This window comes from Mustela nivalis (assembly GCF_964662115.1).
Source record: "Mustela nivalis genome assembly, chromosome: 17".
Classification (NCBI taxonomy): Eukaryota; Metazoa; Chordata; class Mammalia; order Carnivora; family Mustelidae; genus Mustela; species Mustela nivalis.
The window spans coordinates 3601173-3627164 of NC_139036.1; the positions used below are offsets into that span (position 1 = coordinate 3601173).

At 59.6% G+C, this 25992-nt stretch overlaps 1 protein-coding gene across 4 annotated transcripts; it reads right to left on the bottom strand.

Annotated features, from left to right (window-relative positions):
* Window positions 1–2973: 2973 nt before the first annotated feature.
* Window positions 2974–24397, bottom strand: DLG4 (discs large MAGUK scaffold protein 4). Of its 4 annotated transcripts, none has more exons than XM_082707930.1 (20): window positions 23727–24397; window positions 15875–15940; window positions 12385–12438; window positions 12189–12239; window positions 11854–11978; window positions 11586–11755; window positions 11337–11473; window positions 11046–11190; window positions 8448–8743; window positions 8256–8358; window positions 8016–8130; window positions 6972–7148; window positions 6723–6759; window positions 6603–6630; window positions 6430–6477; window positions 6224–6325; window positions 5704–5876; window positions 4658–4767; window positions 4047–4138; window positions 2974–3938 (listed from the first exon to the last, which is right to left on the bottom strand). In XM_082707930.1, the coding sequence occupies exons 1-20, from the start codon at window positions 23754–23756 to the stop codon at window positions 3832–3834; spliced, it is 2166 nt and encodes a 721-aa protein (XP_082564056.1). In that variant the 5' UTR covers window positions 23757–24397; the 3' UTR covers window positions 2974–3831. The 4 variants fall into 4 exon arrangements, with proteins under 4 accessions (XP_082564056.1, XP_082564055.1, XP_082564054.1 ...); XM_082707929.1 differs by having other exon boundaries at window positions 12189–12247; window positions 12384–12438; window positions 23727–23884; XM_082707928.1 differs by having other exon boundaries at window positions 15776–15940; window positions 23727–23884.
* Window positions 24398–25992: the final 1595 nt, after the last annotated feature.

Below are 25992 nucleotides of genomic sequence, written 5' to 3' on the forward strand. Positions count from 1 at the left end.
ATCCTGGGGGTAGGGCCCGGAGTAGGGGGTCAGCAAAGTCAGGCACCTGGAAAGCATCTTCAGGAGGTGACTGAGCTGGGGCGCCTGGGTGGCTCAGTGGGTTGAGCCTCTGTCTTTGACTCAGGTCGTGATCTCGGGGTCCTGGGATTGAGCCCTGCAAGGGGCTCTCTGCTTGGCAGGGAACCTGCTTCCTCCTCTCTCTGCCTGCCTCTCTGCCTACTTGTGATCGCTCTCTCTCTCTCTCTGTGAAATAAAATAAAATCTTAAAAAAAAAAAAAAAAAAGGCGATTGGGCTGATGAACAGAAGGTAGGGTGCGGACTTCTGAAGAGGGCGCCCTGTGGCTCCCCAAATCTAGAAGCTGAGCAGGGCCGGAGGGGAGGTGAAGCAGGAGAGGCTAAGGGAGTGCCTTGGGGTTGGGGGGCTCAGTGCTGGGAGCTCCCACAAGGGTGCCCCTCAGAGTCCCTGCTGCTGGGCTAGAGAGAACTTTCTCCGTCCTGGCTTCTCAGCATTGGACCAGGCAGGATTTGGGGACCCGGACCTGCACTCCTCTTTCCCACTTTTATCTAGAGGCGTCTGTTTAGAAAAAATTAAAACGCCCCGTTCCCCGGTTTTACTGAGCTGAGGAACAGACCAAGAGGCCAAGGGCAATCATGGGTAGCGCTTCATGGCAGGGGCGGGCTGTGCGCCGAGGACCTCACTGCGCCAGGGACCGGGATGCCTCGAGGCAGTTACTGCTCCCAATTGTGAGCTGAGAAGCAGAGCTCCCACAAGGTGCACTCTGACCTCCAGCCACGGGACCTACCACCACGCCGCCGGCCTGGCTCTCTAGCGCCTCCTGCCACGCCCTCGCCCGGGCGCCCACTTGCCCCACTCCCACGACTTTGCAAGGCTCTGTCCAACCACGAAGGGCTCACGTCTCTGACCCCCTCCTCTCTGCCTCCTTCCCCCCCCTGCCTGCTCCAGTCCATGACCTCCTTCTGTCCTCCGGCATCCCCTGCTTCCTCCCACCTCGCCCTTCCTCTCTCTCCAGCTGGCACACCAGTCGCCCTGGGCTTCCTCACCCTGCAGGCTGCAACTCAAGTGGTGTTCCAAGGAGACGCCTCTTTGAGCACCCCGTCTACACCCACAAAGAGGCGCACCGTGCTGCCACTGTCTTTGCTTGCTGCAACCATCGTCATCCTCGTGATCTGCATTCCTTCCCTTCCTGTGGTCCACGGTCCCCACTGCAAGGACCCCAGTGTCCCCGAGGGCCAGGACATCACACTCGCAGCCTTTCCAACGCTGCTTGGCACCCAGGGAGAGCCAGGTAAGTATTTGTTGGAAGAAATCGAGGGGGAGTGAAGAAGGAGTCGGGATTTGAACCTCGGTCCGCTCAGGAATCTAGTGCGCCTATCCACGCAAACATACGGCCTCCTTAGCTGGCCGGGGAAGAGCTCTTTATAGATTTGGAAGAACACAAAACTGCCAAAGTGCTCCCCTCTGAGGAGTATATGGAATGAGATGGGGAGGGAACTTCTTTTTTTTCACCATATGCATTTCTATATTTATTTGAATTTTTATAAGGTACATGTACTCCTTTCATAATCTAAAAAGTGATGCATGCAGAATTAGGAGATTCTACCCCTTCTCAGTGAACTCTCCTTAACCCCTTCGATCCAGATGCGTTACCTGGCACACACCTTCCTCAGCTGATTTCTCCCTCCGGCCAATGGCTGAGAACATCAGCACAGCCTCAAACCATCTGCTCCTACGCAGAACCAAGCTAAAAGAAGGGTTATTTGAGAAACATTCTTGGAAGCAGTGCTTCTGGGCCCAGCAAGACATCAGAGTCACCTGGGAGGTTTCCTGAAGTGCAGCCCCCACCCCTCCAAGGGCCTGCCCCTGGGACTCAGTGGGCTGGGTTCTTTCGTTTAGAGCCCTTCCCAGAAGTTCCTGTGGGGCGATCCCCCGAGAGAACCACCAGATTAAGTGACACCCCGCTAGAGATCTCTACCACACTCCTCGGATCAGCCCAGGCCCCGGGGTGGAATTTCGCATCCAACTCTTAACAGCTTCTGCACTGTTCCGGGCTTAACCATCTTGACTCTAGTACCTGCCACCTCCCCCTTCTCCTCACCCTTCCCCGTTGGGGGCCCTGAGTCAGAGGGAGCCAGCAATGGCTCATCAATACTGCAACTGAGGTCCTTCTGGCCAGCGGCCTCTTGAACATGTGAACATCGGCAGAAGCAAAGCCAAGAACAGATGCCCCACGCAGCTGCCTCTGAGAAGCATCAGTGAGGCTCAGGGTCAGGAAAATCTGACTTCCCCAAAGAACCAGAGCTTTTTGCTCCTTTATAAGAAAGAACTAGGTAGTGGACCATTTCCCCTTTTGCCCTGTCTACCAGGAAGTTCAGAGATGGTATGTATGTTCCCTCATACCTACTCCATCTGCTCTGGCTTTTTTTTTTTTTTTTTTTTTTTTAAATCTTTGGTCTCTTTCCATTCTCCTACCTGATTATTGGCAAAGCTGTTTTGAATCTTTCTACAGAGATGGGACATAAAGAAATCCAATAAATATTTACACTGCATTTCTCATCAACAAATCCGTTAACATCACTGCCAGAACCGAGCTCTGTCCACAACTCTATGAACCTGAACCAAGAAAGTTCCCTCCACATTTTCCTTTCAAGAACCTCACGCTGCCCCAGACGGCCCAGGGGAGTGATCAGGACTGGGCCAAGTTGCTTCAGGGACCCTGTGCCGGTCTTTCCAGGTCTGTCGGGGACTTTGGGCAGTGCCTGCAGCCCTTCCTAGGCCCATACTTCACTACTGACTCGGAGTCCCTGGTTTCGGGGTCCCTCCAAGGCCCCTTTCAGGGCGCTCTCCCCTCTCTGGGCTGACGTGAAGAATGGTCTGACTCCCAGACCTGTCCCTACACTCCCACCCTGACTCCCTCCTCACCCGCGTCCCAAATAACCAGGCCACACACCAGGTTTCAAGTATCTGTCTCTTCCTTTCACTCTCTCAAAAGAAAAAAATAAATAAATTGCAGAAGGCGGCAGCATCTCCAGTCTTCCCCTGGCTCCCAGGCGCCCGACCCCCAACCCTTGCCCCCCACCCTCCCTCCCACGCTCCCACTCCCTAGAACCATCCCTCCCCGTTCCCAAAAAAAAATAAAATAGAATAAAATAAAACAAAGTAAAATAAAAAGTAAATCCCAGGGAAAAAAAAAAGCCACAGTTAGACCTTCCACTCATGCAAACCGGCAAAGAAAAAAGGTGGGGGGCACGTGGAAGGCAGGGGGCCCACAGGAGCGTCCCCCCACTTATCCCCCCAAAAGACCACCTTTGAGAAGAAAAAAAATGGGAAAAAATAAATGCTAAACCAAGGGACCTGGGGAGTTCTGATGGGGGCAGGGGGGCCCCAGGCCTTGCCTCAGGAGGGAGAGGAGGCCTGTGGCCCTGCATCCCTGCGTCGGGCTGCTCCTCGAGGGGGCCCTGACTTCTGGAATGTGTGTGGGAGAAGGTGGGGAGGGCAGGCGGCCCCCGCTGGGCTGTGTGTGCGTTGGGGGAGGGCAGGGGCTCCGGTCCTCAGGAGCACAGGCTCGGGACCAGGAGCCTGGCTCCCCCCCCTCAGACCCCAGGTTCCCGGGGTTCCGGAGCCCAGTTCTGGGGTGCAGGGATACATGCAGGGGAGTGTCCCCCCTCCAGGGCTGGATCCAGTTAGAAAGGAAATAAATAAGAAGGGACGGGAGGGAGGCTAGGGGGCGTGAAGGGCTTGGGCAATTCAGTCCAGACCAAAGGGCCCGCGGGAGGGAGGCGGGGCGAGTCCAGGCCATGCCAGGGCCGGAGTCAGAGTCTCTCTCGGGCCGGGACCCAGATGTAGGGGCCTGAGAGGTCCTCGATGACACGCTTCACCTTGTGGTAGATCTCCTCAAAGCTGTCGCCCTCCACGATGGCTGGGGGCAGGGGAGGGGAGCAGGCAGTGAGGCTGGACACCGAGCAAGGGAGCAAGGGTCCCCGCCCACAGGGGTCCCCTTCCCAGTGCCGGGTGGCCACGGCCTAACCTGAGAAGCACTCTGTGAACTCCTGCTCCAGCTTGGTGGCTCTGTCGAAGGCTTTGCGGGCTTGCTCCTCCGTGATGCGCTTATTGATCTCCCTGCGGACAGCCAGAGGCGGTGCCTGAGCGGCCGCCACCGCCTCTTGCCACCGTCCAGGGCCCCACACGCACGGCTCTCTTCTCATCCGGAGCCCACTGCCAGAGATGCAGCTCCCGACGACCCCTGGGGCCACAACGGCCACCCCCGGGGCCCCCCACGACCCATCCCCGCCTGGTGGGGCCGCTCCCGGGACCTCTCAGAGCCTCTTCCCTCCTGCCTTCGGCCCCGGGGAAGGCTCTCAGACCCCTGCTCCCCGAAGACCCAAAGGCTGGCTCGGCCCACCAGGGGTCTGCCCTGGGGGATGCTGGGAGCTGTAGTCCTGGCCAGGCCCAGGTGGGAGAGGAAAGGAAAGGCCTGGGACTCCCTGCGTGCTCTGGGCTCCAGCTCCCGGGGCAGTCCCCCTGCAGGGCTGCCAGAGCTGCTGTCCCGGGTGCAGAGGGAAGAGCTCAGCAGAGGCCCTCTGAGGCCCAGGGCCTCGGGTTGGGGGCTGAGGGGAGGCCCCCTGGGACCATACTCACAGCACATTCTCCAGGGAGCGGGGGCGGATGAAGATGGCGATAGGGTGCAGGTGGGCCGCCTGCAGCCGCCGCACGGCATTGGCCGAGACGTCGAGGATGCAGTGCTTCCCCTGGGGGCGGGCAGGGTGGGCAGAGGGGGGCCGGCAGGGGGCGGGCAAGGACAGACAGAGGTGCCGGGACAGGACACAGGACACGGGACGTGGAAAGGTGGGGGATGGGAGGTTGGCCAAAGGGGCAGTGATGTGGATGTGAAAAGATAGGTGAGCAGGGAGTCAAGGTGGGAAGGGGTTACGGACAGACAGAGTGAAAGACAGAGAGAAAAAGGAAGGGACAGAGAGAGAGTGAGGGGAGAAGCCAGCACAGGAGGAGGGGGTTGGAGGGAACGAGAGAGGAGTGAGGGACAAGGCACAAATGGGGGGGGGGGCAGAAGATGGGGCAGAGCAAGGCCAGAGGGGTGGCCGGGAGCAGGGTGGCGTGTGGAGGGCAGGGACAGGAGAAAGCAAGGGGAAAGGAGAGAGGAAGTAGGATGGATGGGCAGACAGGACAGACAGATGGAAGAAACAAGGAGAGACAGGTGGGAGGGAGGAGAGGCAGATGGAGAAAGGAGCCATGGAGGGACAGAGGGCAGGGTGAGGGGCAGTGCGGGGGGAAAGGAGGAGGCAGAGGAGCAGGAGAAGGGGGTGCAGACCCCAGGAACAGGCCAGGGCAAAGGGCCACAGGGAAGCAGGACAGAAGGAGGGACCAAGTTGGGGAGGCCAAGCCACCAAGGGCAAGGCCGGAGGGAGAGAGGCAAAATGGGGCAAGGAGGAGGGAAGGGGAGGAGAGGGGACAGATGGTGGCAAGGAGTTTGGGGTCAGGAAGCAAGCGAGGGAGGGAGGCAGGGGGAGCAGGCAGTCAGACAGAGTTGCCCAAGAGGAGAAGGAGGTGGAGGAGGGAGTGGAGACCCAGTGGGGAAAGAGACAGAGAAAGAGAGTTAGAGAGAGCTGGGGGAGGCCATGGGGTAGGGAGAGGGGAGAAGGAAGAGGCTGGGTGCCCGCGGGTCCTACCTGCTCGGCCACCTCCCGCACGGACTGGACGCTCGTCCCGTAGAGATGGCTGTTGTACTGGCCGGCCTCGATGAATTTGTGCGCCTGGATGTCCTTCTCCATTTTCTCCCGGGAGGACACGAAGTGGTAGTCCCGGCCATCTATCTCATACTCCCGCTTGGGCCGCGTGGTATCTGCCAGGAAGTCACGCCACCCCCCAAAGATCTAACCATCCCTCCAGCCTCAAGCCTGCCAGCATCCACCACCACAGCGCCAGCTTGGGGGCTGCTGGGGAGACCATGACTGCGGGGTCAGGGAGGGTAGCACCACCGCCCCCAGCCCCCGCCGGCCCCCTGCCCGGGTCCCCGACCTGGAACGCGGCTGAGAAGCACCCCTGCTCTGAGAACCCTGCGTCCTCCTGCAGCCCAACCTGTCCTCCTGCACCCCAACCTCCGCTGACCGCTCTGTCAGAGGCCCCACCCCACAGCCCCTGGGCCCCGCCCTCACCACCCTGCCCCGCCCCAGGGCCCACCGCACTCACGGGGTACACAGGATCCAAACTTGTCGGGGAACTCCGAGAGCAGGTCATCATTGGCTCGGTCCTTGGTGGGCCCAAGGATGATGATGGGGCGAGCGTAGTGCACTGAGGACAGAGAGCCAGCTGAGGCGGACTGCGGGGCAGGGAGCAGCGGGGGGCCAGGGCCGGAGACCGGGGACCAGGGACCGGGGCCAGGGCTGGGGCCTTACCTTCCATCTGCGTCACCGTCTCGTAGCTCAGAACGGAGTCTTCTCGACCTAGTGGGAGGCAGGGCATCTGGGAGGGGCTCTCAGACAGCATACTCGGGGCCCTGTATCACCTTCCCGAGGATATGGAGAGCTCAGGGCTCCCTCACCCGGCCGGCCCAGCTGACCCTACCTACCCTGTGATCCAGAGCTGGAGCCCCAATCCTGTGAAGAGAGAGCAGGCCACGTGGTTGGTGGAATGCCCCCGGCCATGAGGCTCCCCCTCTCCTCCCTCCAAGCTTATTGCCCCCACCTACCTTGGCCTTTAACCTTGACCACTCCCGCCGTTCAACCCTGTGGGGGACATGGAGGATGGGAGGGTAGGGAGATGGCCAGCATGGGGCCCTGCTCCAAAGGCTCGCAGGAGGGACAGTGCCCAGCAGACGGACCTCCAAGGAGTCAGAGGGCAGGCCCAGGCCCTCCCCGCTGCCCCCCAAGCCCCACCCCAGGGGCCGCTGGGACCTGAGCTCCTGCAGCAGGAAGCCTACAGGCCCCAGGAGCCTCACCGCCGTTTGCTGGGGATGAAGCCGATGTCATCGGTCTCGCTGTCGGAGTGGACCCGCCGCGCCTGCCACCACTCCTCGTCGCTGGCGTCAATCACATGCAGCACGTCCCCGAAACGGAAGCTCAGGGCCTGGCTCAGGAAGCCACAGTCCTTGGTTTTGTCATAGTCAAACAGGGCCCTGGAGGGTGGGCAGCCAGTGGTCAGAGATGGGCGGAGGCCCCGGCGCCCCGAGACCCTGCCAGGGCCCCCAGACCAGGGCTCTGCATCAGAGCCCAGTGGCCAACAGCCCTCCCACCAGGGTCGCGGACTGCGGGGAACCCACGGTGTGTGGACCGCGGTCTGCAGCGCCCATGCAGAGTACAGCCACAGGGGTGAGAAAGAAAAAGACCAAATTCCGGCCAGAACAAGGAAAGGAAGGACCACCAAGGCAGCTGCGGGACTGAAGAGGAGACAGTCTGGCACCCCCGGGAGCCAGTGCGGACCGAGCCAGGGAGCCCCTGAAGTCCAGCAGGGAGAGAATGGCCAAGCCAGACCCGCCTGGAGGCAGGAGCCGAGTGCACAGTTAGCGGCACCCGTCAGCGAACGAGGAACACGGATTCAACAAGACCACGGGGAGTCCAGTTCGGGACGTGCTAAATGTGAAGTGCCCGTGGGACATCCCAGGGGACATGTCCAGAAAGCAGATGGCCAGAAATGCAGGTCTGAACCTGCGGGAGAAGGTCAGGCCAGAGTGGACCGTGCTGAGGACAGCTATAGCCTCGGCAGGGAGCGGGGAGGCCATGGGAGCCGTAGGACAGGAGCCGAGGGCAGGGAGGGCCGGGGGCGAGGAGCCACAGTGCCCATGGTAGTCCACACAGCCTCAAGGCCCCTCTCCGCCAGCCAGTGACCTCTGCATTGCTGGACTGCGGAGGTTCCAGGCAAAGGGCCAGGGTGACCGGGCCAGAAGGCATGAGGGGTACTCAGTATGGAGGGAGCCAGAGGCAAGCAGGGGTTGAGGGGGAAGAGCAGAGAACCAGGAGGGGCAGAGTCCAGGGAAACGTCCGACCTGATGTAGAAACCCCGTTTGGGGTTGCTCCGCAAGGAGGCGGTCCCCGAGCCCAGGCTGCTGTTCATGAGCTGCTCCCGAAGATCGTGGATCTTGGCCTCGAATCGACTGTACTCTGGGGAAGGACAAGAAGGTTCCTGAGCTCTGGCCCCGCCCCACTGCCACCGAAGCGGCCGGCTGAGGGGATGCTGTTCCCAGGACCATCCTTGCCCACACGGTGGGGAGCTGCATGCCTGGTACCTTCTGGTTTATACTGAGCGATGATGGTGACCGTCTGCCCCGCGTTCTTCAAGGCGATGGCCGCCTGCTCGTGGCTGGCACTGCGGAGGTCGACGCCGTTCACCTAGGGAGAGGGGAGCGGCTGAGCGGCCACAGCTGGGGGCTCGGCTCCGGCCCTAGGCGGGGAAGGGCACAGGGCCGGCCTTCCCTCACCGAGAGGATCTGGTCCCCCTTCCGCAGTTCCCCGCTGAGGTCTGCGGGACCGCCTGCCAGGATGAAGGAGATGAAGATGCCCTCGCCGTCCTCGCCGCCCACGATGTTGAAACCCAGGCCCGTGGAGCCCCGGTGGATGACGATCCGTCTCGGGTCCCGGGGCACGTCCTCCTCCCCAAGCAGGTCCTTGGCCACTGGGGAGTAGCGCCGAGGGGAAGTTGGGGTCATGGCCGTGGGGTAGTCGGTACCCAGGTAACTGCTGTGACTGATCTCGTTGTCCAGGTGCTGGGAATAGGCTAGAAGAAGACGTGGGAGGAGGCGTGGGACCGAGCTTCGGGATGGGCGGCGCCCACCAGCCCACCTTCTCCCTCAGGAACCAGGGGAGCAGACTCAGAGGGAGGAGATAGGATTTCGCCAGGGCCCAGGCGGGGGGAAGGGGGCGTCCCATCCCAGCAATGCTGGAGGACAGGAATTCACGGGGGCTGGTTCTCCCAGGGGGTCGTCTGTTTGAGGGTTACATGTCCTGGGTGTGCCCAGGGTGGTCAGGTCAAGGGGACCATGAATACCAGGCCTTGGGGGCTTTCTTTCAGGTTCTGTTTCTCAAATCTCTTAATCTATAAAATCCCTCTCTCTCTCTCTCTCTCTCTCCCTTTTTTTCCTTCTCTTGGCCATCATTGGTTGGGAAAACTAGGTCATTTGTCTAATAGAATTTCCCACTTTGTATTAGGCAGATTCTAATGGGGAAATCACGGCTGGCATCTTTGATGGTGTTAACATATGCCTGTTTCTCCTGTAAGCTGGTGATTTGTTCTAGAGACTTCGACAGACTCTAGTTCCATTTTTCCTGGCACAAACACTTCGTAGGCGACACGGTAGGAAAAAAACAGCTATGCGGCGGGAGGCAAAACTATCTGGTCGTCTTAGGTGAGACTAACTGGCAAGTTCAAGGTGTGGCCAGCTGACCCCCTCATTATTATCTCCCCGGCAGCCTTTCACCCAGGAGCTTGAGTGGCCACTGAGGGCCACTGCCTGGTTCTGTTTTTTTGCTGGGGACAGCAAAATAGGATATTCTATTTTTTTTTTTTTCGGAGGAAGGAGCACTTATCAGGAGGAATTATGCTACTAAAAAGAACCTTCCCTGGGCTGCCTGGCTGGCTCAGTCGGCAGAGCGTGCAACTCCTGATCTAGGGGTTGTCAGTTTGAGCCCCACATTGTGTGTAGAGCCTAGTAAAAAATAAATAAATAAAAATTTTAAAAATGGGACGTCTGGTGGCTCAGATGGTGAAGCATCTGCCTTCGGCTCATGTCACGATCTCCATGGTCCTGGGATGGAGCCCCACACTGGGCTCCCTGCTCAGCAGGGAGCCTGCTTTTCTCTCTCTCCAATAAATAAAAATCTAAAAAATGATAGTAATAAAAATAAAAAGCATTTTGCCATTATCAACTGTTTAGTAATTCTGAGATGTGGTTTGTCCAAGAAAGCGAGTAGACACGCTTCCCTCTCTCCCTGCATTTGCCAGGTGTCCTAATGGAGGGGCCCCCAGCACGCTCCAAGGGTGCCCAATTACTCTCAAGCAACATTATAATCTCACAGACTTTCATATAGTGAATGAGTTCTGACTGACTCACCAGAAGGAGCCCCTCCTGGGTCTTTAACCCAGCAATCTTGGCTCTCTCCATTGCTTTCTAGGCCAAGACTGAGAACTGGCCCCTTCTCCAAGGAGCCTGGGTCCCTCTTGGTAGGATAACTACCATTCATTGCGTTAAGGAAAACATCTGTGTTCCTAGTTTACTACACTTTCACGTGAAAACAGAAGCTGAATTTGCTCCGTCTTTTCCCAGCGTCTAGCTGAAACAATTTTATGATGTTAGTCCTTCGATTATTGAATACAACGAATCGTATTAAAAAGTTTCCCAATACATGGGGTGCCTAGGTGGCTCAGTGGGTTAAAACCTCTGCCTCCGGCTCGGGTCATGATCCCAGGGTCCTGGGATTGAGCCCTGCAGCATCAAGCTCTCTGCTCCGGGGGGAGCCTGCTTCCCTTCCTCTCTCTCTGCCTGCCTCTCTGCCTACTTGTGATCTCTGTCTGTCAAATAAATAAATAAAATCTTTTAAAAAAAAAGTTTCCCAATACAAAACCACCTTAAGTTTTTCTGGAACAAATCCCACTTTGAGACAATGTTATTCCCCCAACCTGCTGCTGTTTGGTCTATGACTGTGTCCCTAAAACTTCCACGTCTCTCTTCAGAAGGAACATGGGGCCTATGTTTTCCTTCTCTGATGTTACCTTTGTGACCATCTGAAATGCCCTCATATGATGAAACGTGAACTTTATCTTTTTTCTTGCTCAGAAGGAACATAAGAATTATCTATTTCCTGAAAATTTGAAAAAAATGAGCCACAAAACTGTCTGGGCCTTGTGCCTCCTGGGCAAGAGACCACGGACGATCTTTTCTAGGTCCTCTGAGGTGACTGGTCTTTCCATCTATGCTCCAACCACAGAACAAGAGAGAGAGTTTCTATCTGGTGGTCACCGGGATGTCCCGGGGGTCACTGGGATGGGCCATGGGGAGCTGTGAGGGGTGGAGGGTGCTCACAGGTCGTGATGTCTGGGGGAGCATAGCTGTCACTCAGGTAGGCGTTGCTGGGCTTGGCCACCTTCAGGTAGACCACATCATATGTGTTCTTCAGGGCTGCCACGGCATCCTCGTGCATGACATCCTCCAGCCCCACGCTGTTGACCTGGGGCCAAGGACAGAGAGCTCAGACAGAGCCGGAAACAGCCCCGAGATAGCCGCACCGTGGGAATGGTGGTACGGAAGGCGGGGCCTGCCCAGTCAGGGAGGCGAGCCCCAGGTGCCGGCTGGCAGAGGGATGGAGGTCCTCACCGCTAGAATCTTGTCCCCGATCTGCAACCTCCCGTCCTTGTGGGCGGCACCCCCTTCGATGATCTTCGTCACGTAGATGCTGTTATCTCCGGGGATATGCTGGTTCCCTACACCCCCTGCGATGCTGAAGCCAAGACCTGGGTGGCGGGCAGGGCAGAGGTGGGCGCTCTGGGCCGGGGGCCGGGGAGCAGGCCTGGGGGCGGGGGTTCCAGCTGGGGTGGGGGCGGGGAGATGAGCCTGGATTACTACCTTTAGGGCCTTTGATGAGCTTGATCTCCACGAGCTTCTCCGCCGGGGGCTTCCGGCGCATGACATAGAGGCGGACAATGGAGCCTGCCTCCTTGAGGGCCTCCACCGCAGCCGAGTGGGTCACCTCCCGCACATCCACTTCATTTACGAACAAGATGCTGTCGTTGACCCTGAGGGCGGCAAAGTGGGCCTGAGCCAGGGGCTTTGTGCTGCCCCAGCCCTCCCTTTCCAGGGAACCAGCACCCTAACCCCTGTATCCCCTCCCCACCTGAGGCGGCCATCCTGGGCCGCAGCCCCGCCAGGAATGATCTTGGTGATGAAGATGGATGGGTCGTCTCCAATGTGCGGGTTGTCAGTGCCACCTGCGATGCTGAAGCCCAGACCTGAGTTGCCCTGGGCAGGATGAGGGGAAGAGCGTCAGCCCTCCGCCCTGCCCGCTCCAGGCAGGGTGACTGGGGGCAGGGGCGCACACAGGGGTTGGGGAGCTGTGACCAGAGCAGGAAGGGACAAGGCTAAGACATGGCACCCACTACACACAGGCACAGAGTCAAGCACCGACAGGGAAGCGGGGGGAGGGGACCTCGGAGCGGGGAGCCTGCTCACCCTTTCCAATGTGATCTCCTCGTATTCCATCTCCCCCTCTGTCCCGTTCACCTGCAACTCCAGCACGGACCAGAAACACAACAACAGTGAGACAGACATCCCTGCCTGAGAGCCCGCCCCCACCCTGCGCTGGGACCCAGGCCTTCCCTCTCTCCCTCCTTCCTTCTGCAAGGGCCCCAAAATCTAAACAACTCACATATCCCGGGGCTTCTAGGGTGTCTGTGTTGACAATCACAGGAGGAGAATTGGCCTGTGAGGGGGAAGGAGATGACAAGCTGCCTGAGCCTTGGCTCAAGAGGAAGCCCTTCGTCCTCGGGGTGGGGGTGGGGGTGGGGGGTCCCCACCAGCCTGGCTACCCCTTCAGCCTCTTAACCAAGCCTGCTCTCAAACCCCTCAAGGACCCAGCTCAGTCTCTACCACAGACACACACGCACCTGGGCCAGGCGCTCGCTATGCCCAGCCCAGGCCCCCTGCACGTGGAAGGAGGTGTCTGAGAAAGCGGGAAGGGAGGGAGAGACAGCCAGATGGGGGAGCAGCAGATGGTAAAGAGTGGGGGGGGGGGGCAGGCAAAGGGGGGAGCTTCTCACCGGATGTAACACCTCAGGCTGCCACTGCCTTATGTGCTACACACACCCCAGTGCTTCCATGTCCACCGGGTCCTGCCCCCCCCACCCCCGCTCCAGCCCCCCACCCAGTCCCTGTCGGCCTAGATACACCCAGAAACCTTGAGAACCCTCCCTCGGATCTGCCCCTCACCTTCACACACATCTGCCCTAAATCCTGGGTGCCCAAAATCCGGGGTTCCCCTAGCTGCAGGCCCCTCCCTCCTTCTCCCCCATCCGCCAGCCAATCCGCCCCTTCCTCTGAGGACTCTGTTGCCTAGCAACGGTATCTAAGCCCAGCCAAGGCCTGGGGAGACCCACCTCCAGAAGGCCCTGTCACCAGGACAACGGGAGGGGGGAGATGGGCGTGGCCTAGGGGCAACCAGAGTCCCCAGGGCAGAAGGGATCCACTAGCCCCGCCTCTCCTGCCCTGGGCCCCGCCCCCCAGGAGCCCGGCCAGAGCAGTCCGGGCTGAGGAGGTTTGTGGGCGCAGCGCATCCTGAACAGCCCCTTCGGCCCTCCGGTACGCCCCTCACCCTACGCAGAGTGCACAGCACGTCAGGAAGGGGGAGTGGTGAGAGACATCCGGGTCCTATCTCTCAGCTACTCCCCTCCCTTCATTCAGGAAAGGGTTAAAGTGGGGCGTGCCCCAGTCCTGACGTCAGTCGCCTCCACAACGCAGCAGGGTCTCTAGGCTCTGGGGCGGGGCCAGCTTCGGCTGGTCCTAGGGGCTTCCCCAATTGCCAGGGCAACCGCAGCCCCGTCTCCATGGCAATGGGGGAGGCGGCCAAGCGCTTCCTTCCGGGGTCCCCAACCTGTCTCCTCCTTAAACCAATATTTATTTGGAGCCTACCAAGCCAAGGCGCTCGTCCCGGATTCCCCAGACTCTTCCATCCTCCCCTCCTCTCTCCCACCGCGATCACCACACACTGCTTCTCAAGCTCCGTCACAGATCTCAATTCGCACCCCTCCATCTACTAACGCCACCAACCTCCGACCCTTCCAATCTCAGCAAACACTGTTATCCAACCAATGGCCACTGACTGCCAAATCTCATTCCACACGGTCGTTCTCCATCCCACCGCCCATCCTCAATCCCCCGCCCATCACTAGCCTAGAGCCTCCTTCCCCAGAAGCCTCCTCCTCAGCTACCTTCATCTGCCTCCCACCCCTCTCTCTACAGCATCCCACACCCTCTCTCTGTATCCCTGTCCCACCCTGCAGTTTCCACCTTCCAAAGCAGCCCTTGTCCTCTGCCCACTTTCAGTCCCTATCTCTGCTCCAGCCCCATTCCCCCTCAGTGTCCATCCTAAGTTCTGACTCCCTGGAGAGATAAGCACCACTCTCCCTCATCCCAGCTTCAAACCCTCCAGATTGTCCCCAAATCACAGTCCTTCATTCTCAACTCCCTCTGCAAACCAAGGCTTCTCCTGTCCCCCAGCTCGGGCCTGGATCCCAAAAGATACCCAGCTGGCTCAGGGCCTCCAGTCGCTTCCCTTGCTTCCTGAGTCCTGATCCCAACACCCACTAGCCTGAGCCCACTACCACCTGGCACACCTCCCTCTCCTACGCCCCTCCCCAGGGACGTCATGGTCCCATCCCACAAAGAGCATGTCCGGTTGGCCTTCCTTGACTCCCTGGCTCACAGCACATTCCACGCTGTCTTCTCTCCTCCAGGGCCTTCCTTCTGGCCCCTTCCATCAGCTCTTTCTGGGCCCTGACTTCATAGCCTTGCCCTGTCCAACCCCTGCCCCCAAGGCCTCTGACCCTTTCATGGTCTCCCCATTCTGCTCCAGGCCACAGAATGGTTTCTCTTCCCTCAGAACTCCTCCTCACCCCAGAACCTTCAGCCGCCCCCTCCCTGCCTCCTCATTCCCAGGCTCAGAAAACCTCCTCTGGGTCTCCTCTGGTGAAATGTCAGCAGCCTCCCCCTCCCCCGGGCATCCCACAGGATTCTGGAATCCCACCTCTGCCCCCATAGCCCGCCTGATGTCTCCCTTCCTCCCCATCCTGTGCCCCCACGGGAGGAGACTGAAGGGGAAGCAGCAGCAGAGTGGGCTGGAGAAGGGAAGGTCCCAGAAACAGGGTCTCCCCAGGGACCAGAGAGGGAAAACATAATGTGAGTATAGGGGAGGAGGAGATGGGGAAGGAAACAGGTGGTGGCGAGCAATAACGGGGGACAGGAGGGACCCGAAAAGGGAAAGCGCGGTGGGGTAAGGATGAGAGAGAGGGGTGGCTGGGACAGGAAGAAGGACCAGGGAAGGGCAACTGGGAGAGGGAGAACTAGCAGCCTGAGCAGGAGGACTGAGCAGCGCGGAGGGCCTGAGCTGGGGCTCGGGGAGGGAGCAGGAGAGTGCGTGGGAGGAAGAGAGAGAAAGCATCCAGAGAAGCAGCAGCCAGCCAGCCAGTCAGCCAGCGGGAGGGAAAGGCAGGGAGGAGGGGAGCAGAGGCTGGGGCCAGACCAAAGCAGAAAGGCCCCACGACTGGGGGCCTCCGACCAGACAGATGGAAAGGGCTGTAGACTCGGGGACACGGAGAGCTAGGCCCAGAAGCCGGAAGTGGGGGGAGGAGGCGGACGAGGGACTAGAGCAAATGAGGGCAGCAGAAGCTGGGAACAGAGCTCAGGCCGCAGAAAACGGAAATGGAGATGAGAGTGTGAAGGAATGCAGAGGGCCTGGGGTGGGGGGCATCCTGGGGGTGCACCCATCTCGGCACACGCATGCGTGCACACACTCAGGCACACGTACCCTGGCTGTAAGCTCTACGCCCACTCCCACTGGTCTGGCCTGTTTTTCCTGGGTGGGAACAAGGTGTCTCCGGGGGGACCCCCCAAGGGCCCCCTCCCCAGGCCCCAGGAGCCCAAGCCTCAGGCGCCCCATCCCAGCCTCCTCCCAGCTACAGCTCTCGCCCTACCGGCCCTTGGGGGTGCTGGCGCTCCGAGGCTCCGAGGGCCGCACTGGGGAGGATGCCGCCTGAGTCTCCTACCTTGAGGGGAGTGAGGTGGGCGTGGCCCACGACCCCTTGGACGGCCTCGAGGTGGGACAAGTTCCTCTCCGCCACGTGCATCAGCTCGGGGGCGTTTACCTGGTTGGGGAGGTGGGCCGGGCTGTGCTCCAGAGGGGGCGTGTCTTCATCTTGGTAGCGGTATTTCTGGGGATGGGGATGGAGGCGTCACGGGGACGGCCCAGGACCTCCAGCTCCAGGCTGCCCGCCAGGCCGCCTCCTCTGCCCCCACCCCCGCCAGTGCAGTGTGGAAGGCCCCAGGGCCTGACCAGTTCCTCCCCCTCCCTCTCCTCCAGCCCCATTGGCTCCCCACTCGCCACCCTCCCCCAGCCCCTCTCCTGCTAGGACGCCACCGCTCTCCTCCGTGGGCCCCAAATCCCAGTCCCTCTCCCCAACGCCCCCCTGCACATCCCCCATGTCCCAGGCGCACCCCCACTGCCCGCCCCGCCTTCCACCTGGCACACCCCACTTCCGGCCTCCTTTTCTCCAGCCCCACCCAGGCCTTCAGGTTCAGCAGGGCCTCTGACACTCTGTACCCCCAATTACAACGCCCATCCCCAACTTCTCAGCTTCCCGAGACATCTTCACCCCACTCTTCCCATCTGTAAGCTCCCTCCTCCATACTCAAGCTCCAGCACCCTCCCCCCTACCCCATCTCACTCCCACCCCACCCTCCGGAGCCTCAGTCTCCCCACTGCAGCCTCTACCCCAGGAGTGACTGGCTCTCCAGCACTGGCAGGCCAGAGGCAGGGACTGCAGTCAGGCCCTTGGACTAGCAGGTACTTGGCATCAGCCCCTCAGGCAGGACAAAGCTAAACTCATCCAGCTCATCTTCCACTGGCCCCACTGGTTCCCAAGTAGTCCGCAAAGGGGCCCCCAGGCGTCTGGCCCCATCCCTACAAAGGCCCACAGTCCAGCCAGCTAATCGGATATACTAGAAGGGGATGGAGAAGGCAGGGGGAGGAACAGAGGTAGTAGGGCTCAGGAGGGGGGCAGGGATGGGTGTCGTTCCAGGTTGGCTGACTGGGGAATGGGGTAGAGCACTGAGTCTCAGAATCCATTCCTAGTCTCCCTGGCTTTTAGGGGTGCGAGACTCAACATGACCCCTGACTCCCTTCCCAACTAACCACCAGTCATCTCATCTGACTCCCACGCTAGCTTAACAAGGATGCCAGTAAATGAGATTAACTGGGGCCCAGAGAGAGAGGAAAAGGACAGCCAGATACAGCAGCTACAGCAGCGAAGGGCGGCAACCCTGCCTGGGTCTTCCCATACCGGCCTTGGTCCTCACACTATCCCCCTCCTCAAGAGCCAGCCCCCACAGAAGCAGACCCTCCCGAAACTCCAAGCTCAGGGAAGGAGGGGGAGGGTACCACAGGCAGGGTTCCCCCAGAGGCAGGAGAAGACAGAAGACACCCCCCATACACACACACACACACACCCCCCCCACCTGATACACAAGTAAAAGAAGGCAGAAATCCCCTCTCAAGAAAAACATCCGAAAAGCTGAGCACCCCAGCCCTGAGAGGACAACAGTTACAAGATCCAACTAGAGGAAGCTTATCAAGATCAATGCCTGATGCTCAAGCAAGATTCTGAAAATGAAAATTCGGAGGATGTAACCCAAGTTCAACCATAGCTTGGGTGGGGGGCGCAGCAGAACAGGTTTGGGACTTGCAGCCAGCCACAAGAAGGCTCTCCCACCCAGGACAGAGAGGTGAGAGACGAGAAGTTCCCCTAAGAAGGAAAACAGGGGCTCATCAGGATACACTCCGTTTTCTGGGCCACAGACTTGGAAAGAGAATCCTGAGCTCCAGATTTCAAGACCAGCCTTTGGGCGCAAAAAGTAGAGAAGGAGGAAAAGTGAAGGGTCAGGGAGAGTAAACTGAAAAGCGCTCCCCACCCACCCAGAGGCTGGGCCATCTTGGATAACAGAACCCCACGACCTGAAGGAGGGTGTTCACTGCACACCCTTAAATGGTGGTCTGCAGCCTGAATAGTGCCCCAGAACTGAGGGTCCAGGGGAAAGGGGAGGAAGCAGCTCCCCTCTGTACTTCCCAGGAGTCCCATAACCTTCCTGGTGGGGGTGTGGGGTGTGGGGGGGGGGGAGAGCGCAGCTTCTAGTTTCTCCAAGTCTGGGGAGGGTTCAAACCCCCTGCCCTTCCACTTTCAGCCCACCTCACAGAGAAAAATCCCTGAATCTGATGAAGAAATGTCAGGGTGCACATATAGCATATGGGATGGCAAAAATTCATTGTTTATTCTAGAGAAGAAAATGAAGGTAAAATTTTATCCCCATGAGACTGCAAACACCTCTCCCTGCCCCCAACCCAATGGGGGTGGGGGACTGTCTAGGACTGGGGAGGAGACTCCCCTGCATTAGAAGACAATGTGAGGGAAATGGGATACAGGTTCCAGAATGTGGCTGAAGGAGGTTAGGGCCCAAGTTCAGTCCTGGGAAATTTTCAGATAACTGTACATGTAGTAAGGGTTGGGAGGGCGGGGAGGAAACGTCTGGAGGGGTGGGGGGAGGGTAATTCCCAAACTGGGAACTGGGAGTGGGGGATCCGGGTCAGCACCCCTCCGTCCCAGATTACAGGACCACTGAAGCAGGACAGGCAGGAAAGGAGGGTCCCCTCTTTTACCCTACTGGGACTCAGCCGGAAGGGCTATAGCTCAGATGCCATTGGGACCAAGTCTGAACCCCCAATACGTTAGGGCATAGGCAAGTAAAAGGCCTGGGGATCGCTGTTGTTCCTTCCCCCTTGGTCCTCTTATCACTGGAGCCCCAGCTGTACAGAATGACCTGGAACCGGAGCTTGCGCCCCAAAATAGAGGGGTGTCAGTGAAAGCGGGGATGTGGATAAGAGGGGCAACCCGCTGCGCCTGTCCGCGAGACACTGCAACCCAGAGACCCCGCGCCAAGCAGAAGGAAGAGCGACAGCACTTGAAGCTTGCACCCTGAGATTTGGGGGGTCCGGGAAGAGGGGAGCAGGGCCGGAGCCCATACCGCGGCACGTACCACGCAGAGACACATGGAGGCGAATCTGTTCCGAGCCGACATGGAGAAGGGGAGGGGGACTTAGGGGAGGGGGCGGGTGGGAGAGCGAGGGTCCCAGGGCTGGGGGAGGGGGAGGGGCAGAGGGGCGGGGGCTGCAGCGGACGCGGCGACTGGAGGCTGCGGCCGGAGGGGGGGGGGGGACGGCGCCTGCGCAGTGCGGGAGAGCGTCACGATGGGAGCGAGGGGGTGAGGGGAGACCCTCTTAGCCATCAACTTCCCAGGTTCCAGCTGTTTCTCTGTGGACTTCGCCTTACACAGGACACGCCTATTCCGACCCCTCTACGGACTGACCAGTTTACAGATAACAGTTCTCACCTAATTCCTGCCCCGGAAATCACCAGGCCCCTAACGACTCCCAAACCTCCCCGGTCACTCCGTCTCCAGCCGACTCCGATGTGCGGGAAAGCAGCAGCACTTCTGCCTCACTGCAGAGGGACCCCCGGATGATCGAAAATGCCTCCCACAAGCCCCTCCCCGCTACTTCCCCAAACAGGGTTATTAATGTGGACAGCATCCCCCCGGATGCCGAGACATCTATTCTAACCTGCAGCCCAGCCCCACCTGCTAGCCAGGCGATGCTCTTCAAACGTTTACGGACCACCGGTGCTGGTCATCCTCTCGAATGTAACTGCCCTTTAAATCCTCCCTTTCAAAATCATATCCCCTAATCCGCCCACAGAGACCTTGAAATTAGTGCAAACATTACTCCTGCTCTAATGCAAACATCCAAATAAACAGTCTTCAGACGCGTTTGGGGTTCCTGTCCAAATAAATTCCTGCACATAATGAGATACTCCTGATTTTCCAGTATGCCCGCCCAGGGTACCACCAGAGGGGCCCCTGGCTGGCTCAGTGGAAAGAGCTTGTAACTTTTGATCTCACAGAGTCGTGAGTTCGAGCCCCATGATGGGAGTAGAGAGTACATAAATAAGTAAATAAACTTAAAATTATCTATATCTATATGTATCTCACCCACCATCAACTTCTGGGAGTCCTTAATGTATCTTAAAGCTTGACCCTCCACATTCAATTGCACTCTCTTCAATTTATTCCCAAACCTTTAAATTAGGAAATACTTCCCTATCCCTTTCCTTCACTTCCCAAGTTCATACAGTACTCCTCTTCCTTTCTGGCTGCCCTTCCCACATCTCAACATCACCTTTATGATTCTGAATTCCAACTTTGTTAGGAGATTGCTCCCAAATATATCTATCTCCCCCACCTCCAAGCCTCAAAAAACATTCACCCAAAGATTTGGCCTGCAATTGGCAGTGACCCACAAATCTTCCGGAAGACCTCAAACGACTGCCTCTGAGGTTTGCTTTTTCCCGCAAACGACTAACCCTGAAAGCAACTCTTCCAAATATTCTTCCATTAAACGCCCACCTTCCCGGCTTTTAGAGCCCAGCGAGCAGTCTCCTCAAATTTGTCCCTCGGGCTTCTTTATAATGCCCACACAGGACAGAGAGGATGGACTCAGAGGCCCCAGAACCTCGCCTATGTCCCTCCCTTCCCGTTGATCGGAATCTGCTGGGTGCGCCCCCCAAGATGACCCCCAGCGCCCTAGTTTCAGGTCTGGCTGGAATGCTCGCATCCCTCGGACGTTGCCCAAGCAGAAAGGAGCCAACTTGAAATTCCTTCTAGAATAGAAAATGCACAGGCCCCGGTTCTCCACCAGCGGGCGCTGTGGCCCCTGAGACCCTCCCCCTCCCCCCATTTCCTTTTTCCCTCCATTTTCCGTTTCCCTGTTGCCTGGCAACGCAGCAATCAAGGACTTTGCTGTCGCCTAGCAACCGTCTCCCTGGAACAGAGAGCTGAGGTAGGAGGTTGTGTTCTGATGAAATCTGAACAGGCCTCCATCTTAAGAAGACTGAGACGTCAGACGGCCCAGCCCTCGGATTCTCCTTCCCAAAGACCCCCCGCACCCCACAGTTCCTTAGACAACAGGCCCTCAAACCACGTCTCCAGTCGGCACATGGGACCACGCCACGCCCCTGCCGGGTCAGCCCCGCCCTCACTTCGGTCAGGTTACCCCGCACTCAGGCCCCGCCCCTTCCCAAGGGTTGCTGCCCGCCTCCCTCGACAGAGTAAGCCAGGCCCCGCCCACCTCCCCCCTTCCAGTCGACCACGCCTCCGTCCACTTCCCGCCCATTCGCTCCCCCGGCCTCGCCCACACTGCCCCTCCGCCACGCCCCTGTCCGCCAATGAATGAGGCCGTTGGCCACCCTGCCCCGCCCTCGGCATCCCGGCCGGGCCCAATGAGGACCACCCGGAGGGTTTAACCGCTTCGCCTCGGGGCTCGGGCCCAAAGCCCCCGGTCTTTCCCCGCTCTCCCCCCTCCCCCCCCTTTCTGCTCCGCCCTCCGACACCCGCGCCCGGCCCTCAAGTCCGCCACGCAACTTCAGTCGTCGCCGGTTGCCATGGCAACGGCGGCAGCAGCGCGGGGAGAAGGGGGAGGGACGGGGGCGGAGTGGGAGCGAGAGGTTCTCCGAGACCAACGCCTGCAAAGACCCCGGCGCGGAGTAAGACGAGGCGATCGCTAGGCAGGCGGGAGCACGACGCGCGGGACCTGGCGCGGGCCCTCCATAAATGTTCCCTAAATTACTGCGGCAGGAATCTAAATATAGGCGATGAAAGATGGAGGACTCCCAGACGGGGCTGGGAAGCCTGAGACCGCAAAGCCTGGGCACCCCCGACCCCACCCAGCACGTTGGGCGCGGGGGGCGCTGCGGGGCGGGGGCGATGGGGAAGCAAGTGCCTCGTGCCCCCTGCTGGCTCCTCCCGGGCTACCCTCCGCTGCCCTGGATACAGGGGGACCACAACTCCCAACAGCCCCACGGACAGCGGGCCCCTTACACCGAGGGCTCTTGTGCCTCAAGGCCTTATGGGAGTTGAAGTCCCCGTCATCCCGAGACTGACAAGTTTTCCGGCCAAGGAATGTGGCAAGCCTGGGTCTCCTCCACGCCTCTGTAAAACCCCAAAGGCATGATTGATCCTCTCTGTGCAAGGCTCCTTCCCTCGGGGATGCTCGCTGTGGGCTCCATCGAAGAAGTAGGAGTCTGGATGGGAGGCGAATAAGCTCCCCCTCCCAGAAGAGCCTGCCAGCCAAGCAAGCCCCTCACCCTCGCTCGCGATCGCGTGTGCGTTCACATGTTGGAAGCAGAGCCCACACATTCCAACTGGTTTTCTGGGTACACCTGAGCAGAGGGGGCCACAACCAGGGAACCTAAGGCTGAGGGGCAGGCTAAGGGCAGGAGACCGGAGAAGCAGAGGACCAGACAGACATTAAGGAAACCAGGCCCGAGTAAGGGAGGCACGAAAAATCCACTGACACTCCAGGGAACAGGGGAAGCAGGAGCCTGGGGAGAAAGCCTGGAGCCACAGAACTGGGGGGGTTGGGGACAAGCAAGTAGCCCGAGAGGGCATGGGGACTCGGGACCCAAAGGTCCTAGGGCTCCAGTCTCTTGCATCCATTGCTCACACGTGCACGATGCATGTGTACACACATGTGTGAGTTTGTGGCAGGGAACATGTGTGTCCTCAGCTCCCTCCCCTGAGAAGCTGCAGTTCCCACTAAATATAACCCCCTCCCCAGCCTGTGACTCACCCAGACCCCGCCTCCCCGGCCCCCACTTCCTGTCCCACCCCCCAACCCCCAGCTGCCTGCCACCCGCCCAGGCCTCCCTCCACACACCAGGCATCCAGCTTGCCAGTCCCAGAGTCTCACAGCCAAGACCTAGGTATTCTGCACCCCACCAGGAGCTCGCCTGTGCTCCCCATCCAAGATCTGCCCTTTCCAGGCTCCAGCCACAGGGACACCCTCGTCCAGTCCTCTGCTGCTTGCTGCCAGCTCTGCCCTCCTCCAACTTCTTTTCACCCTGGTAACCTGAAATCCAGGTGTCCTCCCCCACCTTGATCCCCTGTGTCAGGGGTAAGAGGAACATTCCCCTCCATCTTTTCCCTCTTCTCCTCTTCCCCTTCTCCTCTTCTCCTATTCCCCCTCTTCTCCCTCTTCCTCAACAAGGGGTAGATACAGTGTGGGAGGAGACGGGGACAGTGAGCACCTGCCTGGGCCACCCCCAAATTCTGCACCACCCACCTGCTCCCCCTCCTCAAATCCCCTGTCTCCCAAAAGCTCTCCTCCTCCTCAGAGTCTGGCAACAAGGGCTGCTTCAAGCTTCTCCCTCCCATGGGAGTATCCCAGACCCTTGCCTCACCTGGTCCATTCCCTCCCGAGGATCCTGTTTCAGGAGCTAGCCCTCTGACAACTCCCAACTAAACCCATTCTGTAAGATCAAACCCTAAATGACCAGTTCCCTATAATTGAGCGTACCCCAAAATGTATCTACCACAAGATGCTTGCTCTGTAGGTTGAAGGCCCACCCCTTCTCTGCCTGCCGACACCCCCAGACCATTCAGGCACAACCAATAACCGTCTACCCCCATGCCAAGAGCCCCCTGAAACTGGACGAGACACCTGGAAGCCAGTTTGTCGCCCAGGAGGGAAGAGGACCCCCTTCACACAGTCCACCTTCTAACGTACAAGAGCAGGGCTCCCTTGTGAGCCAGGCTTCTCCTTAGATAAGTCCCCTCCAACATCGTTGGTGAACCCCAAAACCCATTAGCCCCCCCAAACCACAAACAGCCCAAATTTTCCATTTCTCTACAGGTACAAAGGGATCACTCCAGGGGGCACCTGTGGCCAAACCCAGCATTATCTCAGATATGAACCCCAAAACTAAACCATGACCCCAAAATGCATCTTTTGATGCTGTCGCTCCAGGGCCCCCAGCCTGAAATGAGGCCTGCCTAACCCTTCCCCACAAACTCATACCCTCCTCCCAGGGCAAAGCCCCCCCCCATCATGCTTACCTTGGTTGTCACTATACAGAGACAGTCCATGTTGGGGGGGCTGGCCGCGGCGGCGGGTAAGGGGCTCTGACTTCATCGGAGTTTCGTGCCTCCCCTCCGTGGGTTCTCACCCCTCCCCCCTCCGCACCCCACTTTTGCAGGGGGGGCCAGGATGGGGGGAGGGGTGAGAGGGGAAAGAGGGGTTGGAGAAGGGGAGGGGAGGGGAGCGTGGGAGGGAGGGGAAGGGGGCCCTAAAAGGGGGTCCCCAATGGAGGGGAGGGGGCTTGGGGAGCACACCCCGATTCTCAGGAGGGGCGGGGGCACCGGGGGCTGGCAGCCCCGGAGTTCGGGGGCTGGGGCATGAGCTGGGGTGGGGGTGGGGAACTGGATTTCGGGGAGCCCCGGGGGAGGGGGGGGTCTTGCCTAACGGCCAGGGGCTAGGGGCCGTGGCGGGGGAGTGGGGTGGGGGGGCTGGAGGCGGCAGCGGCCGAGGGAGCCGTGGAGCCGAGGAGGGAAGGGGAGAGAGGAGGAGAGAGGAAGCAGGGGGAGGGAGGGAGGGAGCGAGGAGCGAGGATGGGGGGGTGCCTTGGCAGAGTTAACTGCTTCAGTGCCGGCAGGAACCCGGATAATGGGAGAGGAGAGGAGAGCAGCAGCAGAGAGGCCCTGAGGCAAAGATGGAGGCCTGGCCAGGCACCAGCGCAGACGACAGAGATCAGGAGGATGACTCCCGTTTCTCAGAGGCGGAAGCACCCCGCAGTGGGGCTGGGAGCACCCATGCTCCCTTCAGTCCTGGGGCCCGGCCCTGGCAGGGGGCAGGGCCTGAGGGACTGGCTGGCAGGAGGGACTCCCTGGGGGGTGGCGAGCCATCCCTCAGGAGGCCCGAGAAGTGACTGTCCTGGACTCTTCAGTGTCCTCAACTGGGGCCCAGGAAAGGGGGGAAGCAGAAGGCTAGGGAGGTGGGGAGTGGAAAGGGCATTCTCTACACCGCAGACTCAGGAGTTTGTCCTCAGGGCCCCCAAGTCGCCCAAGTGAGCTCAGCCATCCCCTGCTGCCCGCTCCCTGAGGACAGGGCCCCACCTCACCCCCTTACCTGGCTCTCCGAGATGCAGGCCTCATAATAGTCCAGGATGTCTGTCACCAGAACAGAGCTGAGTTACCCTCCCCCAGCCCTGCCTCTCAGGCCACCCCTGCCACCATCTCGCCTCCTGGTGTCTGTCCAGGGAGGAGCACCACCAGCCAGGACAGCTGGATCCCGAGGGAGGACAGTCTAGATGCCTGACCCCTGCATAGACCCCCGCTTGCCCCATACCACCTACTCGCTCCCAACCAGCCCCCAAGTTCAGTCACTGCCCTGGGAGGCCCAGGCCACCCTTTCCACCACTGCCCTTCAGAGAATTGGGGCTACTCACCCAGCAAGGCCTGGAAGAGGTCACTGTGCAGCACGGCGAGGAGAGGGGGTGCCCATCGCAACAGTGGGGGCGCCAGGAGCCAGAGGGCTGAGCGGGGGGCTGGCGAGATGCAAGCAAGGGACGAAGGAGTGGGACAAGGAAGAGACAGAGGGACCAGGACACTCACTCACCTTCCCCAGCCTGTGCTCTTTCGACCCACATTCTATGGGAAGGTTCAGGAGAAGGGTCCCCGAATCCCAGCCCCCACCCCACCCCACCCCACCCTGCTCAGCCCCCAGGCCTTTCCTCCACAGGACTCTGGAGTTTCACCTCTGGGTGTCTCGGACATCTCTCCCCTCTGACTTAATCTCCCTAATCCGCTGGGTTGGAGCTGAGCTGCCTCCCCACCCAGTTCTAGCTGTTAGCTCAAGTGGGCAGTCCCATCCTTCCCCTGGCGCCTCACAAGCCAGCCCCTCTCCCCAAAGCCCGGGGGGTGGGTGGGTGGGTGGGGGGTGAGTTTGCTACACTTCCCAGAGGGGCTGGTGGACCAGGTTCACCTCCAAGGAGTCTCCTGCAGCCCAAAAGGAAAGGCAGGTGAGCCCAGATCTCTCCTCCTGGGTGTGTCCCCAGTGGGTGGCAGAACTGAGGTATAAATCACCTGGGATGCCTTGGCCTAGGGCTAGAGAAGTAGGTGTGTATGTGAGGAGTGGAGGGGATGAGACCACCTACAGGTCCTCTAGGGCTGGGAAAAATCCAGTGTCAGAGATCTAGCCTGAACACAGGGTCTCGGGAAGGAACCATGGAAGAGAAAGACGCTGGGGAAGATCTCAGAGGCTCTCAAGGCGAGGCACTGAGTTTGCGGGGTGTGTGTGTGGGGGGGTCCTATTGTGAAAACTCAG

Bases quoted from the DNA above. Each gene is read 5' to 3' on its own strand.
- DLG4 (XM_082707927.1), bottom strand. From the start codon at position 23,756: ATGGACTGTCTCTGTATAGTGACAACCAAG. The intron at 8,744-11,045 runs GTGAGCACCCTC...GTCTTCTTCTAG, and splicing joins TCCCCCAGACATCACGACCT to CCTATTCCCAGCACCTGGAC. The intron at 8,131-8,255 runs GTACCAGGCATG...GTCCTTCCCCAG, and splicing joins CGCTCAGTATAAACCAGAAG to AGTACAGTCGATTCGAGGCC.